We start from the raw sequence: 23,806 nt of genomic DNA, 5'->3' as shown, positions 1-23,806 counted from the left end.
ATGATATATAAGGAAAACGTTTTCAAAGGAACTGCATCTGTGATGCTTAAATTGCTCATTTTACTCATTCTTTCATATGCAGACACCAAGATTCCTCATCCCCATGTTCTGATAATACTTTAATTTTGACAAAAATTGCTATGTCTAGTAAATCTTTTCCTCAATACTCCAGGGGTTACTATCACTGTTGTTATATCCACCCCTGGTCTATGTCATAGTAAAACTGAAGGCAACATGAGACACAGGTAATTTCAAATGAATTTTGTCCTTTGATGTACATCAAAGAGAATCGAATAATGGTACACTGAGGTGGATGAAATGTTGGTGATAGTAACCTCTGGAGCATCAAGGATGAGTAAACCCTATCAAGACCTTTCATATTAGTATTATTATTTGAAAATTCACATAGTAGCACATTCATGATTTCGAGGATAATAGCATTACCACAAAAATTTGTAGTTTTACAGTTCTCAAGAAATCCTGAACAGTCCCATGAAATGTGTATCACAAACCACAAATTAATGTAAAGATACTAATGAATGAAATCTAATATAATATGTGCAATTCTTAATGTGATATTGATATAACATGAATGCTGTTCTTAACATAACGAGACAAATAATGGGAGACCAATGTGATATAATAAGTAAATGTTAGAGATGCTTTACCGCTGACAGAGTGATATCAATAGTATTTATCTGGACATTTGTCATTTTCAGTTATGTGAAATAAATGTGCTATATTGGTTTTGGCACATGTGATTCCATACAGTTAAACCCGTTTCACTCTCAGTGACTTTATTCCTTATGCAACCTAAATTATTCCTTCCTGCCTAACAAGACTTTTTCCAAAACCGTAATGTTCTTCATTCCACAAGGGTACAGAGTGCAAAGGAAATCTTCAGGACACAATTAAATACATTTTTCACTTTTCAAGTGTGTTATAATGTAAATATTGTAATTTAATGTAATATGTAATTATTGTAATAATATTTAATTGTAATTTTTTCAACTGAGGGAAAAAAACAAATTCTCATGTTCTTATTTGCTATTGATAAAATTACTTTTTGTCAGCGGTGTGGCACCTATAAATGTCCACACATACTAACTCACACGACTACATCAATTGCTGCCCAAGATTTTGAATGACACGGTTTCATACTGAAAGTTACGAGCTTTTAAAATTACATAGAATTGGAATATTATTCTACGACCCACCTTAAAAAGGCTAACAAGTAAACAGACTAAATTATATATCATGTCTCTGACATAAAACACAGAACCACATAAAACTGTACATATTCATGGATATTTACAGGCGTGTACAATATACGATGAAAATATTTAAAATGACAATGCTATAAAAAATAAAATTGGTATATTAAGCCCTAATAATTTCCTCTGTAATGGGTTCCATAAATAGTTATTGCAAAGAACGAATCAAAATATTGTGGAGACTATAATAAATACTCCAATATGATTCTCCAGGTGTAGTTTTACAAAAATCTCCATTTAACTCAAAATACCCAAAAACACACATTTGGTTCTTCTAATTATTACGTTTTAAATATTTTAGATTTATTACTTGTGCCATTGCAGGTAGGTATTGATTGTAACATATCTGTTTGCTAGCGCAACGTCCTATTTTTTTAAGCAAATGACGTGAGTATTGCTTACAAAATAAAAACATCACAATTGATACCTTCCTGCAAGGGAGATAACTAATATACAAAGACAGAATTGCAGAATCTTTAAATGTTGCTGTGGGGTATTACCATAATCTTTTCATCAACATATCCACCCCCAATTACATATCTTAAACAGATAAGTTAATGCCAAACTCAAAACTCCAAAATACAGTGAAAGTTTAACTCCCAAAAAACATCTCTCACTTTACTTATAAAGTTAATATTCAGTCTAGATAGTAAAAATGATTAAGATTAATAATATTAAAGCTTGACCTTAAAGTGAACAGTCGGGCAAGGATGGCTAAAGTCAGTAAAAATGGTGTGAATGTATCCAGTATAATTTCTTATGAAATGGAAAAATAAAATCTCTCGTCAAAATCTGTCTGCGTACGAAGAAATTAATTTAAAGTATGGGAATTCTAAAACGTCCACCCGGCTAACTATGTCCGTGGTTACATTTCCACGCAGCCTCGCTTTCAATGCTTTCAACTTTTCTTTACTTTAATGGTCAGAACTGGGAAACTAAGCAGAACTTGACCGTCGTATTAATATGTGAGAACTTTTGGAAGGCCAATGAACGCATTTAGACTGGTTTTCTTTGCCCGACTATTCACTTTAAAGATATTTTTATTTTTCCCAAGCTTCTATCTTATATCAGCTATATATTAAATCATTAATAACTTAAATAGCAGGCATTTGTTGTAAAAAATTGAACTTGTTGGGTTGAACTTCTTTACGACTTGTACCTATTCATCTGTTGTGGATGTAAAGAAAGTTTTCAGTATAATTAAGAAGATTTTGATAGAAAAAGAAACCATTAAAAAAGATAAAATTTCTACCAATATTAAGTAAAATTCATAACTTAATTTTTGTAATAACGCTAACAAAGATTCAAGTTCTAGTGCATCCAGTAGACCAAAAATCATATTTGACTGTTGGGTTTGAAGCACTTGTCTATTTGTTTTTGGTTTTGACTCTTTAGATTTCTGAGAAATGATGATTTGAATTCTGAATCAAGCTCAGGGTCAACTGGATGCCCAAGATTCTCAATAGCAGAATAATCCAGAAACCACAGACATGCTCTTTTAAGGTAAAATAGATGTCAAGAGTTATATTTTGTTAAACCAAAGCTTTAAGCAAAAATTTTATGCAAAACAGAAATAGAATCCCCAAAATGTGGCACATCGATCACTCTCTTGCTAAATGTGACAATTTAATTTTAAAGCATTATATCACTAGTGGAAATGACATCATGATTGGCGAATTCTATGTGTAGTACAATCTATATGTTAGTTTGAATGATATGAATTTAATTAGGAGTCACATATGCTCATCATTTTCCAACTAGTCCATATATGTCCTTTTACACAGTCTATCCACACTTAATGATAGGCTAGCTAGTTCCTCTGAGGAAGTGTTGAAGAGAGAATTACTTCAAGAAAGGAATGGAGAGAGGAGAGGCAACCTCGGGCGATTCCAGTCGACATGATTGGAACTATCAGAGGAGATAGCTAGCCATCCTTTTCCTCAGGCCATTACTCAAGGATGAAGAATTGTCTGGATGTTTGATGAATTGTAATCTTCTGAATGTTGCATCACGTGATCAACTGTAAAGTAAGAAACACAGATTTCAATTGTTACAGTTGATCTGCCAATCTCATTCATAAATACAGCTCCTTATATTCCATCTCCATGAGCTCATGCAACCCATTTGCATTTTCGTTACAAATGAATTTATCTAACGAAAATAAATTCATTCTAAATTGCCAAAACAAACAAGAGGCCCAGAGGGCCTGTATCGCTCACCTGGTTTGTAATGCCAAGTAATGTTCTGAATACAGGTTCATTGTTTCTTTTCTGAAGGAATTCTAATATTAACCTCTAAACCCCCTATTGGGCCCCACCCCTCCTGCCCCCTGAGGGTCAGAGCCAAAATTTATACAAGTTCTGTCCCCCTTCCCCAAAGGATGTTTGTGGCCAAATTTGGTTACATTCCATTCAGAACTCTATGACTAGTAGCGATTTAAAGGATTTACCTCTATTTCCCCTATTGGGCCCCACCCCTCCTGCCCCCGGGTGGCCAGAGCCAAAATTTATCCAAGTTCTGTTCCCCTTCCTCCAAGGATGTTTGTGGCCGAATTTGGTTACAATCCATGCAGAACTCTAGGACAAGTAGCGATTTATAGGATTTACCTCTATTTCCCTTATTGGGCCCCGCCCCTCCTGCCCCCAGGGGGTCAGAGCCAAAATTAATACAAGTTCTGTTCCCCTTCCCCCAAGGATGTTTGTGGCCAAATTTGGTTACAATCCATGCAGAACTCTAGGACAAGTAGTGATTAATAGGATTTACCTCTATTTCCCCTATTGGGCCCCGCCCCTCCTGCCCCCGGGGGACCAGAGCCAAAATTTATACAAGTTCTGTTCCCCTTCCCCCAAGGATGTTTGTGGCCAAATTTGGTTACATTCCATTCAGAACTCTATGACTAGTAGCCATATAAAGGATTTACCTCTATTTCCCCTATTGGGCCCCGCCCCTCCTGCCCGCAGGGGGCCAGAGCCAAAACTTATACAAGTTTTGTTCCCCTTCCACCAAGAATGTTTGTGGCCAAATTTGGTTACAATCCATGTAGAACTCTATGACTAGTAGCGATTTAAAGGATTTACCTCTATTTCCCCTATTGGGCCCCACCCCTCCTGCCCCCGGGGGGGCCAGAGCCAAAATTTATACAAGTTCTGTTCCCCTTCCCCCAAGGATGTTTGTGGCCAAATTTGGTTACAATCCATGTAGAACTCTATGACTAGTAGCGATTTAAAGGATTTACCTCTATTTCCCCTATTGGGCCCCACCACTCCTGCCCCCGGGGGACCAGAGGCAAAATTTATACAAGTTCTGTTCCCCTTCCCCCAAGGATGTTTGTGGCCAAATTTGGTTACAATCCATGCAGAACTCTAGGACAAGTAGCGATTTATAGGATTTACCTCTATTTCCCTTATTGGGCCCCGCCCCTCCTGCCCCCAGGGTGTCAGAGCCAAAATTTATACAAGTTCTGTTTCCCTTCTCCCAAGGATGTTTGTGGCCAAATTTGGTTACAATCCATGCAGAACTCTATGACTAGTAGCGATTTAAAGGAAATGTTGACGGACGGACGGACGCTGCGCCATGACATAAGCTCACCGGCCCTTCGGGCCAGGTGAGCTAAAAAAACCATTTCAAAAGATGTGAAAGTTTTCTTCACTTGCCACATTGCTTTCATAGCAAGTCTTAAACAGTTGATCAGTTACGGTACCATAAATGTTTTAAAGTTGACGGAATGTAAAGGAACAATATGCATGACGCAGTATGGTTTCATTATTAACCAGGAGCTAAATTACTTACATTAGAATGTATGTGCTCTGTTTAATTGATGCATAAAAATATTATTTAGTGCTTCTAAGTGAATTGTTTGTCATTAAAAAGTGCTGTGAATGCACAATTTTCTAAATGAAACTTTTATTTGCTACAGAGAAAAAAATCACTTTCGCAAATTTTGCTAAGCAAACTGGAAAGTTAGCGTGAGCCCAGGAAGGATCTGACAATATTAATCGAATTTAAATTAGACTTGTAATTGCGGTCCACTTTGATACTCTATATTAGACTCCAATACAAGATCTTACAACTACCCGTTCTTGGTCACCTCAGCATGACCCCTATGGTTAGCCAATAGAGTGTCACCTATTACAGTCAATGTAGTTTATTCTCTCCGAAGTATAAATGGCTACTAGCTATATATAGTATGTCCTGAGATGTTCCGATACTAGGCCTGGAGCCATGCTGAGGTGACCCTGAACGGGATGATGTTAGATCTTGTATTGAAGCTTAATGTAGAGTATGGTTGTGGAGCTGATCTACTAGGCTAATTGTAATTAGAGTGACATCCCTTAAGTGGTTATCTACGAAATGCGAACAACTAAATTTAATCGTACCTTAACATTAGACAGTGTTCAGTAATCCCATCAATATTACATACCTGTCTTACTGTCTTCTTTATAAACTCTTTTCTCTCACTCAAGTCAAAGTTGGGATATTTTTCATAAACCTGCAAAATAGAATATTCAAAATTCAATAAAACCAGTATCCAGTTTCATTCTGATAATTTAATATCTTCTCCTATGTATATTAGCTGCTCTGAAATCTGAATGCATAATATTAAAAGAAAAAAAAGAATTTAAGTACGGGTCTTGTTTTAAAATTCTGACAGCATTTGAATCAGTCCATTAAATTTGATCACAGAACTGGATTAATATGTATAATTAGACTTCTTACATTTTTTTAACTGAAAATAATACTAAAAACAAGGACATAGTCATTCAGATCCCCCGCCAATGGAGATATCAAACCTGAAGTAAGTTTGATTGTGGAGACTTATGTGTATGAAAAAAAACAGGAAAAAGGAAGTTGAGCTGAAGAAAGATGGAGTATAATTAAAGTAGAGCGGGGCTGCAATTGTTGAATCAGGTATAGAGCCTTGACATTTATATTAGACTATATACACAAAGATGGGTGGAGTTTTGCAAATTAACATTTACCATTTACCATGATATTTTCAACAATGTTTCCATGGTAACGGAAAAAGTACAAAAAATGAAAACCTAAAAATAGCAAAAGGTACTACTAGACCATAAAAAGAATGTGTTTATGAAGTTTCGTGGAAATATCTCTGCTGGTTTTAGAGTTATGCTCTGGAAATGAACCTGCTACAGCAATGTTTCTATGGTTACAGAAAGGGGCACAAAAAGCGAAAACCTAAAAATAGCAAAAAGCACTACTAGACCATAAGAACAATGTGTCTATGAAGTTTCATGGAAATATCTCTGCTGGTTTTAGAGTTGTGCTCCGGAAACGATTCTTACACAAAAATCTGCCATTTTCAGCAATGTTTCCATGGTTACAGAAAAAGAACAAAAAGTGAAAACCTTAAAATAGCAAAAGGCACTACTAGACCATAAGACCAATGTGTCTATGAAGTTTCGTGGAAATATCTCTTCTGGTTTTAGAGTTATGCTCCGGAAACGAACCTGGTACAAAAATATGATATTTCAGCAATGTTTCCATGGTTACGGAAAAAATGCAAAAAATGCAAACCTAAAAATAGCAAAAGGCACTACTAGACCATAAGACCAATGTGTGTATGAAGTTTCGTGGAAATATCTCTACTGATTTTAGAGTTATGCTCCGGAAACCATTCGTACGGACGGACGGAACCCATTTGTATATCCCCCGCCAACTTCGTTGGGCGGGGGATAACAACACTTTGTCGGGACCATGTTAGGATCATTTCATGCAAGATAAGGCTAAATTGCATTTGTAGAACTTGAGATGAAGTTCAAAATGTGTTTTCAAGATGGCGGCTGTGGTGGCCATCTTGGATTTCAGATCGACCCGAAAAATAGCAACACTTTGTCAGGACCATGTCAGGATCATTTTATGCAAGTTTCAGTTAAATCGCACTGGTAGAACTTGAGAAAAAGTTCAAAATATGTTTTCAAGATGGCGGCCATCTTGGATTTCGGATCGACCCAAAAAATAACAACACTTTGTCCGGACCATGTAAGAATCATTTCATGCAAGTTTCAGCTAAATCGCACCAGAAGAACTTGAGAAGAAGTTCAAAATGTGTTTTCAAGATGGCGGCCATCTTGGATTTCGGATCAACCCGAAAAATTACAACACTTTGTTTTACCATGTCAGGATCCTTTCATGCAAGTTTCAGCTAAATTGCACCAGTAGAACTTTAAGAAGAAGTTCAAAATGTGTTTTCAAGATGGTGTGTGGCGGCCATTTTGAATTTCGGATCAGCCCGAAAAATAGCAACACTTCGTCGGGACCATGTCTGGAACATTTCATGCAAGTTTCACCTAAATCGCATTTGTAGAACTTGAGAAGAAGTTCAAAATGTGTTTTAATGATGGCGGCTGTGGCGGCCATCTTGGATTTCAGAATCGACTTAAAAAATACTAACACTTTGTTGGGACCATGTCAGGATCATTTCATGTAAGTTGCAGCTAAATCGTACTTGTAGAACTTAAGATGAAGTTCAAAATGTGTTTTCCAGATGGCGGCTGTTGCGGCCATCTTGGATTTCAGATCGACCCGAAAAATAGCAACACTTTGTCAGGACCATGTCAGGATCATTTTATGCAAGTTTCAGTTAAATCGCACTGGTAGAACTTGAGAAGAAGTTCAAAATGTGGCTGTGGCGGCCATCTTGGATTTCGGATTGACCCAAAAAATAACAACACTTTGTCAGGACCATGTCAGGATCATTTCATGCAGGTTTCAGCTAAATTGCACTTGTAGAACTTCAGACGAAGTTCAAAATGTGTTTTCAAGATGGCGGCTGTGGCAGCCATCTTGGATTTCTGATCAATCTGAAAGATAACAACACTTTGTCAGGACCATGTCAGGATCATTTCATGCAAGTATCAGCCAAATCGCACTGATAGAACTTGAGAAGAAGTTCAAAATGTGTTTTCAAGATGGCGGCTGTGGCGGCCATCTTGGATTTCGGATTGACCCAAAAAATAACAACACTTTGTTGGGACCATGTCAGGATTGTTTCATGCAAGTTTCAGCCAAATCGCACCAATAGAACTTGAGAAGAAGTTCAAAATGTGAAAAGTTAACGCATGGCGAACGGCGCACGACGACGGACGAAACATGACATTATTCTGATTCGGGTCAGATGACCTAACTAGAACCATGTTTAATTTGAAGAGTTTTGTTGGTCCTAAAATATAAGCATAATTTTATATCAAACTTAAAAGCTCTCTCGAAAAAACTTATTCCTGGCCCCAGTTTTATCAACATGCCTTAACTTTTAGGAAAATTTATATACTCCAATTTTCCACTGGTAATTATTTTACAGGGTTATATGTCGTTCATCGCGGTTTCCACAAGCCTTTGTTCCTCTTTGATAGGAATTTCACAAAATCTATACATGCCCTCATCATGGCTGACCTAACTTTTCCGACACTCTGTCCTGTCTGACTTAATCACTCTGTTCCATAAGCCACGATAACATTACCTATCCTATAATCCTAGCTATCTTTAACATTTTGAACTAAAGAGATATTTGAATTACTGATAATTTAGAACCAAGGATAAAAGCATGACAGAAGTTAAAGGAAAAAATCTTGAATTAAGAAACTTTCTTTAACTTTTATCATGCTTTCCTCTTCAAATGTATCATTATTACAACAGGTACAATTCTAACACCCTACCTGCAGGACAATTAAGTTGAGGAATTCCTAAATGCCAAGGAACATGAATGAAATTGTGTCCAGCTGACAACTTTAAAATGAAATGAGATTTGATTGTATACATTATGATAAGATGGAAATTTTACAACAAAGAATTCTCTTTCGCTCAACATTTAAAGTTTTCAGCAGTTCAATCACTATGATAAATGGGTCTCTGATACATATTTACTTACCTGTTTAATAACTACTTTCATTGTGACTTCTTCAAGGTTAGCTTTGTCTAGAATTTTCTTTATCACTGTCTTTAGGTCGTCATTCTAAAACAAAGGATTATCAAGAAATCAATCAACACATTCTAAGTCTATAAGCCATCAACAGGTTCACGTATTTTTACATCCTGTTTTCACTCATTCAGTGAATTTCATCCCTAAAATGTCGTAATGGACTGGAATAATCTTTGAGGTTATAGTCTTTTATAGTAGTATAGTCTTTCAGGGCTGAATTAGTTAAGACAGCTTTGGTAATTTCACATATGATAGAATTTGTTTTTTCAATACATAACAGACATGAATTTAAATCACTAATTGAACAATTTTATCAACAAGAGATCCCAGATGGATCTTGGTGCCCACCAAAGAATGATCTATGTCTGACAATGGAAAGAGGGATCTTTACCCTGCTTTTCAAACAAAAATTTGAGACAGATCGCTTCAATACTTTCTGAGAAACAGCGGTAACAAACTTCTTGTTGACCGATCACTTACAAAATGCAATATGCACAACTAGGGCCCTAGGGGAACCTACATATGAAATTTGAGAGATATCCCTTCAGTACTTTCTGAGAAATAGCAGTAACAAGCTTTAACTATCAAAAATCCAAAAAGACTGCCTGGCGACTATCTTGTTGACTGATCAGTCCTAAAATGCAATATGCACAACTAGGGCCCTAGGAGAACCTACATAACAAGTTTGAAAAAGATCCCTTTAGTACTTTCTGAGAAAAAGCGGTAACAAGAATTGTTTACGGATGAACGGACGGACGGACCAAGGACAAAAGGCAATTTGAATGAATCAATTATTATTGAGGATTAGATATAAACTTAAGCCTGTGTGGTTCAGTATACCCAAGTTTCACAGCCTCTGTATTCTATATCAAGGGTTAAATAATGCAGAATTTAAATGTGTTAAGTTGTTGAAGCTGGTTTTTTTCAAGTTTGGTTCAGATAGGTCAGATGATTTTACAGAAATAGATTTAGAGGCGAAACTTTAAAGGGACTATGAAGCAAAATATGACATAAATATATTTTTCTACATTACTTATAATACATATAACAAGAAATATTAACAAATTTTATGATATTGTTAAGTATTTTGATAAATATCTTGAAATTCCAAATCATTGATCAAAACTATTGAGCAGGTACAACATGTGTGCTGTACCCATACCCGAGCCAAAATCGCACACATTAAACAAATACAATACATAAGGCCAAAAAAAATTAATTCTTAGTTTCTCAGGCCCCGTCGCATCGACATTTACCCCCCGCACTAACATATTTATGCGCCATAACTTAAAAATTAAAATCGAGACCGCCGCATCAAACGCACCCCAAATTTCCATTCGAACTCGCCCGAAATTTCCATTCGAAAACGCACCCGGAAATTGGCTCCAATTTTAGTATGCACCTTTCATTTCCGGTAAAAAATGGCTGCTGATGTCAGCATTTGCTCAAAAAAGAATGTTTCCTCCCAAGATTATGTATTTTCAACTGGTTTTCTTTGGATAGAGTGACGATTGAGATATCTAAAAGCTGTTCTTAAAGACTGAGTAAGAATTTACATTTTCTACACGTGTTTTCATTGATTTTCATGTCCTTCAAGTGAGAAAAAAATAAAATGTTATCTGCCGCATTTGTTTTCAGAAAAAATAAAAAATAAAAAATATTCCCGCCACCCGCACTGACTTTTTAAAAAAAGTGGCCTGAGAAACTAACAATTAATTTTTTTTGGCCTAACCACTGAGGAGTTGATGACCTGACAAAAAATTCTATACTGGCAATGGCCAGAGTTTAGCATACAAGACATCTGACCACAATGTGTAATGGCGGACAGTAAGCGAGTTTGAACATTTCACATACATTTCACTACAATGGGCTTTTCTGGTATATCACAATAAAACCAACAAATCTAATTTCTATTACAACTGGTTTGTTTCTAAAATATGTGCAAATTTTAATGTAGTTTTAGACTAATTTGTCCCTTTTAAATGAAAGTAACACCATGATCTTGCTCTCGGGACTTTTCGTTGCAGAAGAGATGAAAAGCTACTAATGGGGAAATTCCATGTACTGTCAACAACACCCCTAGAGCTGGTGTCACAGAGGTGAGAGACTAGCAGCTAGTTTCACACCCCAAACCGTTGTCATTTGGTATCAAACACAAGCTGTCTACTTCTATGGAATACATACTGTTGGCGGGGTTGGCTTCCCTTTCTTTTCAAGTGGTTCATCTGTTTCACTGTCATCTGAATCCGATACAACTGGAGCTGCCACTAAGAAATAAAAAAAGGATTTATTCATGTAGATAAAATGTTAACATCAACTGAAATAGAACTTGCACAATCACTTATATGAATAAAATTACAGTCAACTTCGCCTATAAGACTTCATCTCAGGTGACCTAAAAAAAAAAACCCAGTAAAATGATATTTAATGCCAAATTATTATGATAAATGACATTTTTTTTCTAAATAATGTAAATTTATGTTGCTCAACAATTAAAAGCCCAGAACGTTTCCGATACAAAAATTAAATGTTAACTTCCAATAATCGATTATAACATCAAAACATCTGTATCGACAGTCTAAAATGAAGCTAGAAATCAAACAAATTCAGAATTCCCTACGTAAATCCAAGCCTTGTGGCATAGTGATAGTTAACGACAGCGGGAAATATATGACAATTTGCGTTATGAAAATTATTATTGTGTATTAGATTGTTCAGGAACTAATGATATATATAGTAGTAACAGTAAGCTAATAATGTCTACAAAATCATCACTCATTTTACATTCACATATATATATAATAAATTAAAAGCTGTTTCGGAAATGTAGTGGGCCTTCAAAGATGACACAAGAGTGTTGAGATTCGATACCTTTTTTAGGCATAACCTTTGGCTTTTTTGTTTCTTTCTTGGCAGGTTTCTTGGGTTTATTTTCTTTTGGGGATTTTTTCTTTGGTGTTTCAATTTTTCTTTTCTTCTTCTTTGGAGCCTGAAAAATCGAAGTCAAACACACTTTTCATCATTTAATGCTTAAAAAAAGAACGCCCTTTGTTATCAGGTAATATGGGGGAATAAATATCAATTAAAAATATTTGGAAACATAAACAGCTAAACTTATCTCCCTATTATTGAACATCATAACTTATCCCATTATATGTATAAATCTAGTTTTTTATATAAACTGTCCCACTTAAGATAATAATTAGCCAATATAAACTCCTGTATTGTAAATACACCAGTGAATTTCATCCAATGATAACACAAACTTTAAAATGTTAATGTCTGTCTTTACCTCCTCCTCTTCTTCCTCCTCCTCTTTCTCCTCCTCAGATTCTTTTTCATTTTCTGATTTTTCTGATTCTTTATCCCCTTCTTCCTGATCACTATTGTCCCCACTCTCATTTTCATCGTCATCATCATCATCATCATCTTCATCTTTTACATCATCATCATCATCATCTTTTGTTTTTTTGGCATTTTTTCTCCTTTCTTCCATTTCTTTTTTCGTTGCTCGTTTTTGTCTCACACCTTTTTCCTTCTTTGCTTTTTGTCCCCCTATTGGTAAAAAATGATCAAATATTTGACAATTTCTTCAATTCTAGAATCGATACTATATATAGAGCAAAATTGTTAAGTTTTCAGCTTTTATATTGGTTTTATAATGTCAGATTATTTTTAGTCTGGTAGAATTACTCAAAGCCTAGCGATCACCATACCAACATTTGGATGATGCGGTTGAGGACCACAATGGCAACGTACTGTCTGTAGATCTGTGAGATTTTTCTGTCCAGAATTCTACCAAAACAGAAAACTAAATATCCTTTCATGGGCCAGACTTCAAATACAACAGGCCCGTGGGCCTTAACGGTCATCTGCCTATTGGCACAATACAACAAAGTCGTTTTAAAATTTTAACCTATTTGACCCCTGTGACCTTGAATGAAAGGAAAGATGATTTATTTGAACAAACCTGGTAGCCCTTCATCCCAGCATGCCATAGGCCCAATATCAGATCTCTAGGTCTCCTAGTTATTCTCAAGAAGTCATTAAAAGATTTAAACCTATTTGACCCCATGACCTTGAATAAAGGTCAAGGTTATTCATTTGAACAAACTTGGTAGCCCTTCATCCAAGCATGTTATGGGCCCAATATTAGGTCTATATACCTCTTAGTGTTTCACAAGAAGTTGTTTAAAGGATTTTAGCCTATTTGACCTCTGTGACCTTGAATGAAGGTCAAGATCATTCATTTGAACAAACTTGGTAACCCTTCATCCCAGCATGCTGCAGGCCCAATATCAGTAACCTGAGTTTTTCGGTTATTGAGAAGAAGTCGTTTGAATGAGAGGTTTATGCACGGCGCACGACGACGGACTGTGCATGATGACAATAGGTCATCATGAACCTAATAAACAATGGAAACTGGGGTTTATTGATCTGCAAGTGTATATACATATTATGACTTTTAAATTTACACACAAATCACATGCAATGAATTCTTGAAGTAAACCTGATTTTAATAATCCTAAATCAAGCTATTAATGCTTATTGGGTCAAATACAGAATGTGTTGTGAGCATTCGCTTTAATTCACTACTCTCTGTCAGAAACAAAATCTTACTTTTTCTTTTTGGCTTTGGAACTTTCTTGCCAGAATCTTTTGGTGACAGACAGAACATCATTATTCTTTCCATAATTTGTTCTTTTGTGCCTTTCCTCTCTAGATCCAATATCATACAAATCTGTTTTAACGCTGCCATGGTATATCTACAAAATAAAACAGCACCTATCAAATATTACCTTTGAAAAAGGGTAACAGCATAGTTCAAGAATCTGGTCAAGATCTTCAATAAACCATATTGATATAAGTAAAAGAAAGTTATCTAGAAAAGTATCACATGACTCAACATAAACCAACAAGCCGACTGGATATAACTTAAGAAATACTCCTACCTTGCATATCCACAAAACTTCTTATAATGCAGTGATTTAGGACTCCTACCTTGCATATCCACAAAACTTCTTATAATGCAGTGATTTAGGAAATAAATTAGAAGAAAACACTGAAGATTTACACTGGACAACCATGAAACTTGAACATAATCAAGTTTCAAACATTCATGATGCAATGATTTTCTGAGTTGAGAAAGGTTTCCTGAAAGTTAGAGATCACTTCCAAGGAATCAACTTGTCCAAATGCATTGGTCAAGTTTGTAACCGGATGTATAAATACAAATCTGTACTTAAGCAATAGTAGAATATGGCGGTCAATATCGGTACTCTATAATATCTAATACTTTTATTACAGCAGAAAAAGTGATCATAACATTATCTGTAACTTATCTTTTATTACAGCAGAAAAAGTGATCATAACATTATCTGAAACTTATCTTTTTTTTTATTCTCCCTGCATATGAGCAGTTTTAGTGGTAATTCTTAAAGAAATAAAACAGCTAGAAAAATGACAATGTAAATAATAGTAATAAATACTAATAATGACCTTGATATAAACTTATTACTTTTCTTTACATATAATGTGAAGTTCAGTGAGAATCCATCAAGGAATGAAGTCTGATAATCTTAAGGTAGACAGAAATACTGATTGACCAATTCATAATGTTACCTTTTTTTCCAGGCCCATATCAATTCAGCAACCTTGCATATGCTTAGGTGTTAATTTGGGACACTGACCTTGAGCATGTGAAAGTCTGGACTTACCTTACCAGTGAGGCCATTTTCTTTTCATACTCTTTGTCATCCTTTTCAAAGTTAAACCCATTAAAGTTACGAAGATGTTTCTTCACAGCTGTGCTCTAAAAAAGAGAATTTGATTAAGAACATTTTATGTTTTTAGATTGAAATGGTTTGCACACCAATACAGGTTATGTATTACCGTAAATTGGGATATTTATATGTCAGGGGTTTCATTATCTTTCAGGATAGGCAATACGATTGCAATTTAAGGGGGTACTTTTCTATACCATCTGTATGCTATCTAATGTAATTTAGCCAAAATCAAGCGGTACCACAGCCAGGTTTAACTGGCAAAAAGTACCGGGTACCGCCTGATATTGAAACCCTTGATATGTGGTCATATTTTGGCTTATTTGGCGTTTGGCATGAAACGCACAAAATCTAACACACAATAACTTACGTATTTACATGTTTATATAGAAAGATCAATACATCTACATGCTATCTATTAGGTTTGTGAACATGAAGTCAGAACCCGCGGGTAAATTACTCAATCATGTTACATAACATGTACACATTTAAGATATGTGCTATCAACTGGAAACAAGAGATCCATAGGGTCTGTATCATTCATCTGGTCTATAATGCCAGTAATGTTCTGAACACAGCATCATGCTTTCTTTATGAAGGAGTTTGAATATTTACCTCTTTCTGTTCCCAGGGGTCAGAGCCAGAACTATACAAATTGTTATCCTTCCCCCAAGGATGTTTCTGGCCAAATTTAATTACAATTCATACATAACTCTAGAACTAGTAGTGATTTGAAGGATTTATTACCTCTATTTCTCCTATTGGACCCTGCCCCATGGATCAGAGCCAAAATTGATACAAACTCTGTTCCCCTTCCCCTAAGGATATTTTTCACAAAATTTGGTTAAAATCCATGCAGAACTCTATGACTAGTAGCAATTAAAAGGGACATGAACCTTAAATAAGTTGTTCTGTATGCTTAGATATGGTTTTCAGAAGTTTATTGATGGTTTCATCACAATAATTGGTTATATAAAACGTCAGAAAACCATGGGGAATACATACCCCAAAAATGATAAAAATACACTATCATATTCTATTTTTGGAACACAAAAAAAATGCTAGCACGCATTATGAAGATTATCTGTAAAGCTCTGGCATCTACATAGACCTGAGATGCTAAAGAAAGATAGTTTAATGCTTAGAGGATGGCCTAATGTCCAACAGCAACATCTTGGCAACTACAATTATACCTCAGAAGATGTAAAGTGTTTATAACCACCAAGAACTAACTACTTTATATTGGACAAATAGCATAGAAAAACAACAAATCTTCACTTACACTTGCACTGCGTACTCCAAACAAAAATCTATACAGTCCTTTCATATCTTCAGAGTGATTCTTCTGTATGTAGAATTCAACTGATAAAACAACAAAAGATTACACATTTTCTTAAAAGAAATGAAAACTGTTCAGTCAATTTTAGATGACTTCTGTCATCAGATCTTTCTTACTAATGCTGTCACCACATATACAAGAGATTCCCAGAGGGATCTTGGCACCTACCAAAGAATAATCTACATCCAACAATGGAAAGAGGGATCTTTTCTCTGCTCTTCAAACTTTCACTACATATTACTACCGTATTTTCCGGAGTATAAGCCACGACTTTTTCCCCTGGAAATCGGGAGTGCAGCTTATACACCAGTGCGGCTTATCTGTGTTCCATCCGGAACAGAAACATGACCAAGTCCATTGTGCTTAAGATATTTAGATCATAATGAGTTTTATTTGTTTTTTATTTACAGTACAAGTTTACAGACAGTCTTCTTGATTCTAAACGATCGATAAGCATTACCGTACTTCAATAGAGATCGATCGTATACACCGATGGTTACGTGGGGTGCATGGGCCTAACTTTTGGGTGCGGCTTATATAACAGTGCGTTTTAAACGTGTACAAAACCTGGTGTGGTTTATTGTCCAGAAAATACGGTACAAACGAAATCTGAGAAAGATCCTAAATGAATACTTGCTGAGATAACAATAACAAACTTCAATTAAATCCGGAAATGCAATATACACATCTAAGGTAACAAACTTCAATTATCAAAATCCAATGGTGGCCTGTTGGCCACCTTTTTAACCGATCTGTCCCAAAATAAAATATGCACAACTAGAATCTTAGGGGAACCTGCACATGAAATTTGAGACAGATCCCTTCAGTACTTTCTGAGAAATAGCGGTAACAAACTTCAATTATCAAAATCCAAGATGACGTCCTGTCGGCCATCTTGTTCACCAATCCGTCCTAAAATACAATATTCACAATTAGGGACTGAGGGGAATCTGCATGTGAAATTTGAGACAAATCCCTTCAGTACTTTCTGAGAAATAGCGTTAACAAACTTCAATTGTCAAAATCCAAGATGGTGTCCTATCGGCCATCTTGTTCATCGATCAGTCCTAATACACAATATACACAAGAACCTGCATGTGAAATTTGAGACGGATACCTTCAGTACTTTCTGAGAAATAGTGGTAACAAGAATTGTTAACGGAAGGACGGACTGACCAAGGACGAAAGGTGATTTGAATAGCCCATCATCTGATGATGGTGGGCTACAAACATTATTAAGAATGAATATCCCCATCATAGTGTCACAATTAACAAGCTAGGTAGGCCTGCCGCTAGCAGTTTTAATTGTGTCAAACTTGCTCTCGCTGGTTAATTATAATGCCCAGAAGGTTGTTTTAAGCACTGATGAACAATACGAACTGTTTTATTTTGTTGTTTAAGAGTGTATCAAACTTCCACTTCTAAATTCCAAGATGGCCACGTGGTGGTCATCTTGTTGACCAATTGGTCCCAAAACACAAAACTATGGCCGTAGGGGAACATACATATCAAGTGTATAAAATTTGAGAATGATTCCTTCAGTCCTTTCTGAGAAATAGCGGTAACAAACTTTAACAATAAAAATCCAAGATGGCTGCCTGGCAGTCATCTTGTAGACGGATCAGTCCCAAAATGTAATATGTACAACTAAGGGAAACCTACATATGAAATTTGAGAATGATCCCTTCAGTACTTTCTGAGAAATAGCGATAACAAGAATTGATTTTGAAAAACGTACCTGCACACTATATGCGGGTGTACATTATATGCGCAAAATTACAGGAGTACCTACTTCTTGGACATTCTCCAAGTTTCAACCCTGACCCATCAAACTCAATCGGTTTCTTCTTCTTTTCATCACTCCTGCTCATGGATGTATCTAATCGTTCTACCTTTTTCTTCTGTCTCTTTCCGGATTCTATAACAACAGGTCGCTCTAGAAGTCCAACTACAAAACAAAATTAATTAACAGCTGTATTATTACATATAAACTAAATAGTTATATCAACAAAGTCAATGATCTTAAATTAAAAATTATCTATCTACTGACTTATGCTTATCATTTATGCATACCATATATTTTCCCTATGAAGATTGCCTCCTCTTATAAGAGAGCCCCCCACGTTTTTTACTAAAAAAAAAAATCAACTAATTTCATACAATCTTTGTGTCAGATTGTGACCATTTGTCTTTGCAGATGCTAATAAAATACTGTTTCACATCAGTCTGATTCTTAACATCTGATCATCTTGTATTAGCACTAAATCTATTGCATTGGACAACTTAGGACAGCTTTCCCAAGTGGTTCCACTTATAAACAGCAAGAACGCCATGTTTAAAACAAAACGTGTCAATTGAATGTCCCACACAAGTGTGTGGAGAAGACTAACTTGCAACAACATTTTAAACGATGTCTACGCAGGTTTTATGAATACTTACTGTATATTTATGATAAAAGATTCCTAAATAACAGGAATGTTATCATTTCTAAGCATTTTATTGTGTGCTTTTGTAGGTATTTCACATCTGCCACAAAACAAAAGTAGCAATCGAAAGCACCAACCGCCATTTTGTGTACACGTGGTAAACAAATAGACTAGCATGAAATGCAAAAATTCTGTGAAACAGACACATTTAAACAATGTTAAATACTTCTGGTGTCTAACAGGGCGAGAGTAGTGTGCCGCCAGCCGGACTCGAACCTGTGAACCTGGACTTACTGGTCTGCCGTTCTACCGACTAAGCTAAAGGGAAATTCCCCCTAGTGCCAAGCTAGAGACAACTGTAATCATTATGTATGTGTACAGTTAAAACCTGCTACACTTGCATAGACTTCTTCATAAATATATTATTTCAGAAAAATATGAAACATAAAGCAAGATGACTATAGTCTGTTTCACAAAAAACATCTAGAAATGGTCTCAAATAACGGCGCCCCCATCCACCATTTACTCGCACCCTTATTAGAGAAAATATGGTATATCATTTAAAGGGACAATTCAGTAAGGCTAATTCGTTACATAACCACGAAGCAAAATATGACATTAATGTATTGATCTACATTCCTTATGAAACATACGACAAGAAATAGTGACACATTCCACTACATTGTTGAGTATTTTGATTCATACCATTTAAATTCCAGATCGTTGATCAATACGAATAAGCAGATACAACATGTACGCTGTTCCCTTACCGAGTCAAAGTCACGCACGTTAAACAAATGCAATATATAACAACTGAGGAGTTGATGAAATTATTTTTAGACAAGAACATGCATCTAATAATGTTAACACAACTGTAAGAGCGATTTGAGTAGTTCTAGACAAAAAATGCTTTACTACACAGGCAAGGGTCAGGGTTCGGCATACAAGGCTATGTGTAATGGCGATTGAACATTTCACATACACTTGACTGCAGTGAGCTTTTCTGACATATCACAGTAAAACCAACTAATCTAATTTCCATTAGAACTGGTTTGTTTCCGAAATATGTGCAAGTTTTAATGTACTCTTAGAGCGAATTGTCCCTTTAAAAAAGAACAGAGAAAACAATTTTTAACTACACTAAACTTACAATTAATCTGTTAAAAAGCAATTCAGTCCATAAAATTTTCACACAGTATCTTAAATGTATGGGTCTCCAAACAAAAAGTGAAAGCTCTTCTTGCTTAGCATATATTTTTATCCTTACTATGGTTTAGTAGTTTACCATCATTTTCTTTCATGTTGAAAAGATAAAAGCATCTTACGCTGTGGTTCATCATCATCACTTTCTTCTTCACCATCCTCTTCTTTTTTTGTTGGACTCATGGACTCATTTATAGCAGAAGTTGAGGATTCTGATTTTGTAGGGGACGGTTCATCAGATTTACCATCATTCCCATCTATATTGCCATCTGTTTCCATTTTTTCATCTTCCTGTTAACAAAAAAAATATAGTGAAGACATTTTTGTTATCAAGTATAATCACCAAAACAACAGCGAAATCAACCAGCTGAGCAGTGTCCACTCTTTGATAGAGAATAAAATGCAACATCAACCAATATAAATTAATTTACAGGAATCAATTTAGCTGTCATTTACAATCGTTTATGGGTAGTTTCCCCCAAAAGGAATGAACTCCCCTCTATCTGAAACTTCCCCTCTAGAAATAAGATTCCTTTACAGTAAGTATGTAACGATTAATCGTGATACATCTGTATTGCTATATTTTCTTGACAACACAATTTCGCATATGGATTATTCACATTATACTATCTCTACTTTCGGGACATTTGTATTAAAACGCCAGTCACAACCCAGAAGTCCATGAGAGAAGCAGGAATTTTATATGGCTCGGAACCATTGACCAGGTTCAGATGTGACTTGTTATGTAATATATATATCCCGCACAATTAAAAACGTTATAAAATTTTATATCTGCAGTTGTCCATTGTATTTTCAACACATTTTGAGTGCATTCTGTACTTGATTATTTCAGTTCAGATGCATCATTTTGTTAAAATTAACATTCATGAACAATCGTACACATTCAGACTGTACTTTGGGTCAAAAATCGTAAACTGATAATGACCGAGGTGCTGAAGCAAAACAGCTGTATTTTTATTTTGGACTAGTGTTTAAATAGCCGGACTAGTAAAATCTTGGGGTTTACTCGTCCAAAGGACTAGCAGAGAAAAAAGTTAACGTCACAGACTGATATGTGCCAAGATAATAGGGCTGTAACGATTCATTGATACATCGATATAATCGACCTGAAATTTCACGATACGATCATATCGCCAGTTAGACTGTATCGCGATATGTCTAGCAATAGTAGTGTGCGCCCTATAATTTCTGAATTACCTCCCCTTACAAATAAAATGACTGCCCAGCTGAGAGATTTACAGCCAAAAGAGGGCACAGAAGTAACCATCTTTCTTTGACACCCCAGTGTCTTTCAAAAGTCAAGTATGGAAACATTTTGGATTCACAAAGGCCCGGAAACACAGTGTTAGTAAAATATGTAAACAGACGTTGACCTACTGCGGTAATACCACAAACATGCCTGACCACTCATTTACGCAGGTACCATGAAATACACAGGGCGCATGTTTTAATTTAGATTGTTCAAGTTGTCAGATAAAAAACTCAAGTTAATCAAAGACAATGTTAAACTTGTCAGTAATATTAAAATACAAAATAAACACTTGCTTGAATTTTTGTATTATGTATCGCGATACCTCATGTATCACAAAACAATAATGCAATACGTATCGTATCGTGAAATTCCCTACGATACTCAGCAATACAAGATAAAGTACAATTTATTGAAATTTGTGAAGTAGAAACGTTTGTTACTTAAGAACTTGATGCAACTTTTCTCAAAGTATTGGATCTATTCAAACATTTTCTGACATGAAAAAAAACCTTAATTTTTTTTTATTTGGGTTATGTTTCATAGTTAAATAAAAGTGATTCGTGAAAATATTTGGGAAAAGTAAAATTAGTTAGTTTTTAAGCAATGTCATCTAATTTTATTAACAAATCCATACTCCGATTGGTGAATAATACAGTTGTTTGGCCAGTTCCGAATAGGTTTCCATATCTATTTTTGCTTGAAGTTGTTCAATCAACCAAACTAGACTAAATGTGAATGGATTTAGTAAAAATATGCCATAACTCTGTAATAACACCAACATTATTTTCCAATGTCAGGAATTACACTGTATATCCAGCCGAAGACAACAGGGCTATTTTGTCATTTTTTAACAGATTTATGAGTTCCGAATAGGGGGGGGGATAACTCTTGAATACTTACTTGTTTATGCCACACATTTCATGAAAACAATATCTAAATGACTGTATAGGTTAAAAGGACGTTAAATATTACAAAAAAAAAAAAAAACCCAAAGTAGGCACAACATTTGTTCAACAAAACCACTCTTAGCAGACGACACCTTTGGACATGAATTCAACTTTGAGGAAATTCGAATAACAGCTTCTCTGGTGACAAATTATTTTTGTCTTAAAATATTTCACATTATTTATTGAAATAAATAACAAATATTTAAAATGCAACATAGTAACATCGATATAGAGCTTAGTAGCTTGTTTGAATCAGTTCGATCACTGTTTTTTGTTGACCTAATTTTCAATATTCGAAACTGGTAAAATCACAACGGTATTTGTAGATGTATCTTTCAATAAAATAAGATAAATTCTATTATCACAACTTAAAGTATTAATAAGATATCAAAGTATTAATAAGATATCACATTATCCTTCAACATGATGCAAAAATATTTTTCATTTCACTTTTGCGAACGTGTTTATTTTGGCGATGTTGTTATAAAGGGTTTAAGCGACCACGACTTACAGTAATGATGTCCAAAACTGCAGTCAGGAAAAATGTAATCTCCTGCAGCGTAAAATATTCATTGAAAGAAAAAGATTACTTGAACTTTAAGAAAATTACTCTGGGTGCATAACAGGTTCCAGGTATGAATGGAAAAATGGAAATTAAAAAATACAAATAACATTAATTGTGCAAGTTAAGAGCTCTTTCGTGTGTAGAGCGCAGCTCTCTGCTCGGCCAAAGACCGCAAAGCTCTACTAACCATAACACAAGAGTGAGCATATAGATTCCAATACATTCCAGTACCCCTTGGACTTTGAAACTGTGTCCCGCGGGAAAAGTCTCGCGCCTCCATGTAGGCAGCCATGTTTTAATTCTCGTTATCAGCGCTACAAGATTTGAAATTTCTGTACTAGACTAAATGTGTTATCAGTATATGTTTCAAAATTACTGTAAGTAGTTTTAATTTACACATTTACAAGAACAACGCAATAAATGTACTGGTCCAATATATACTGTGTATGTTCTCAAGCGCACGGCACCTCAGCAGTGACGTCACAAAACCTGACGCCAAAAATGACAGCACAGATTCGCGCATATTTTTGATAGCACCTGCATCTGATAAAAACAAGATTGAAGTATATTGAACTATTCCATTAGGATTATTTTGAATTCTTTCTAACTATCGATAGTATGTGCATGTCAGTGAAAGATTTTATTGTTAATCTCGTAGAAAAATATAGTCAATATAAAGTTATGATGTTATAATCTTTTACATGTAGCTGCGCTCTTCTGGGGCTTTGCCTGGCTTAAATTCATATTATCTAAGCTCAAATGTATGTAATGTGTTCTGATACAATGTGCGGGTTAAAAAGGATTTCACTGTTTACATGGTTTTACTTGGATTCATTATTTCGACCATCATTCACATCCTTGGTGCAAAAAAACCCAGTTGATTGTCCACTTGACACTGGAACGTCTTCCACTGTGAAAATTGATCTGTATGGCAAATGACGTTCATTGTTTGATCATATACCTCTTTGGAAACAGGTGAATCCCCTCTTTCTTCTGTGTCCGACATGGTAGGTTTTAAATTTTCAAAATGGCGGTAAAGCGCACCCGGTAGATCGACCAA

The 23,806-nt window shown here is 35.4% G+C and overlaps 1 protein-coding gene across 2 annotated transcripts; it reads right to left on the bottom strand.

Moving 5' to 3' along the window:
• Positions 1–1,001: 1,001 nt before the first annotated feature.
• On the bottom strand, positions 1,002–23,806 carry LOC138325658 (protein DEK-like). 2 transcript variants are annotated; one of them, XM_069271462.1, is made up of 12 exons: positions 23,708–23,806; positions 20,084–20,252; positions 18,125–18,280; positions 16,276–16,355; positions 14,928–15,022; positions 13,831–13,976; positions 12,503–12,765; positions 12,082–12,199; positions 11,395–11,477; positions 9,160–9,243; positions 5,695–5,763; positions 1,002–3,294 (listed from the first exon to the last, which is right to left on the bottom strand). In XM_069271462.1, exons 1-12 carry the CDS (start codon positions 23,750–23,752, stop codon positions 3,283–3,285), a joined length of 1,320 nt encoding a protein of 439 aa, XP_069127563.1. In that variant the 5' UTR covers positions 23,753–23,806; the 3' UTR covers positions 1,002–3,282. The 2 variants fall into 2 exon arrangements, with proteins under 2 accessions (XP_069127563.1, XP_069127564.1); XM_069271463.1 differs by lacking the exon at positions 23,708–23,806 and adding an exon at positions 23,562–23,693.

The sequence above is a fragment of the Argopecten irradians genome, chromosome 6, assembly GCF_041381155.1.
Source record: "Argopecten irradians isolate NY chromosome 6, Ai_NY, whole genome shotgun sequence".
In the NCBI taxonomy this organism is placed as follows: domain Eukaryota; kingdom Metazoa; phylum Mollusca; class Bivalvia; order Pectinida; family Pectinidae; genus Argopecten; species Argopecten irradians.
This window is presented reverse-complemented; position numbering and strand designations above follow the sequence as displayed.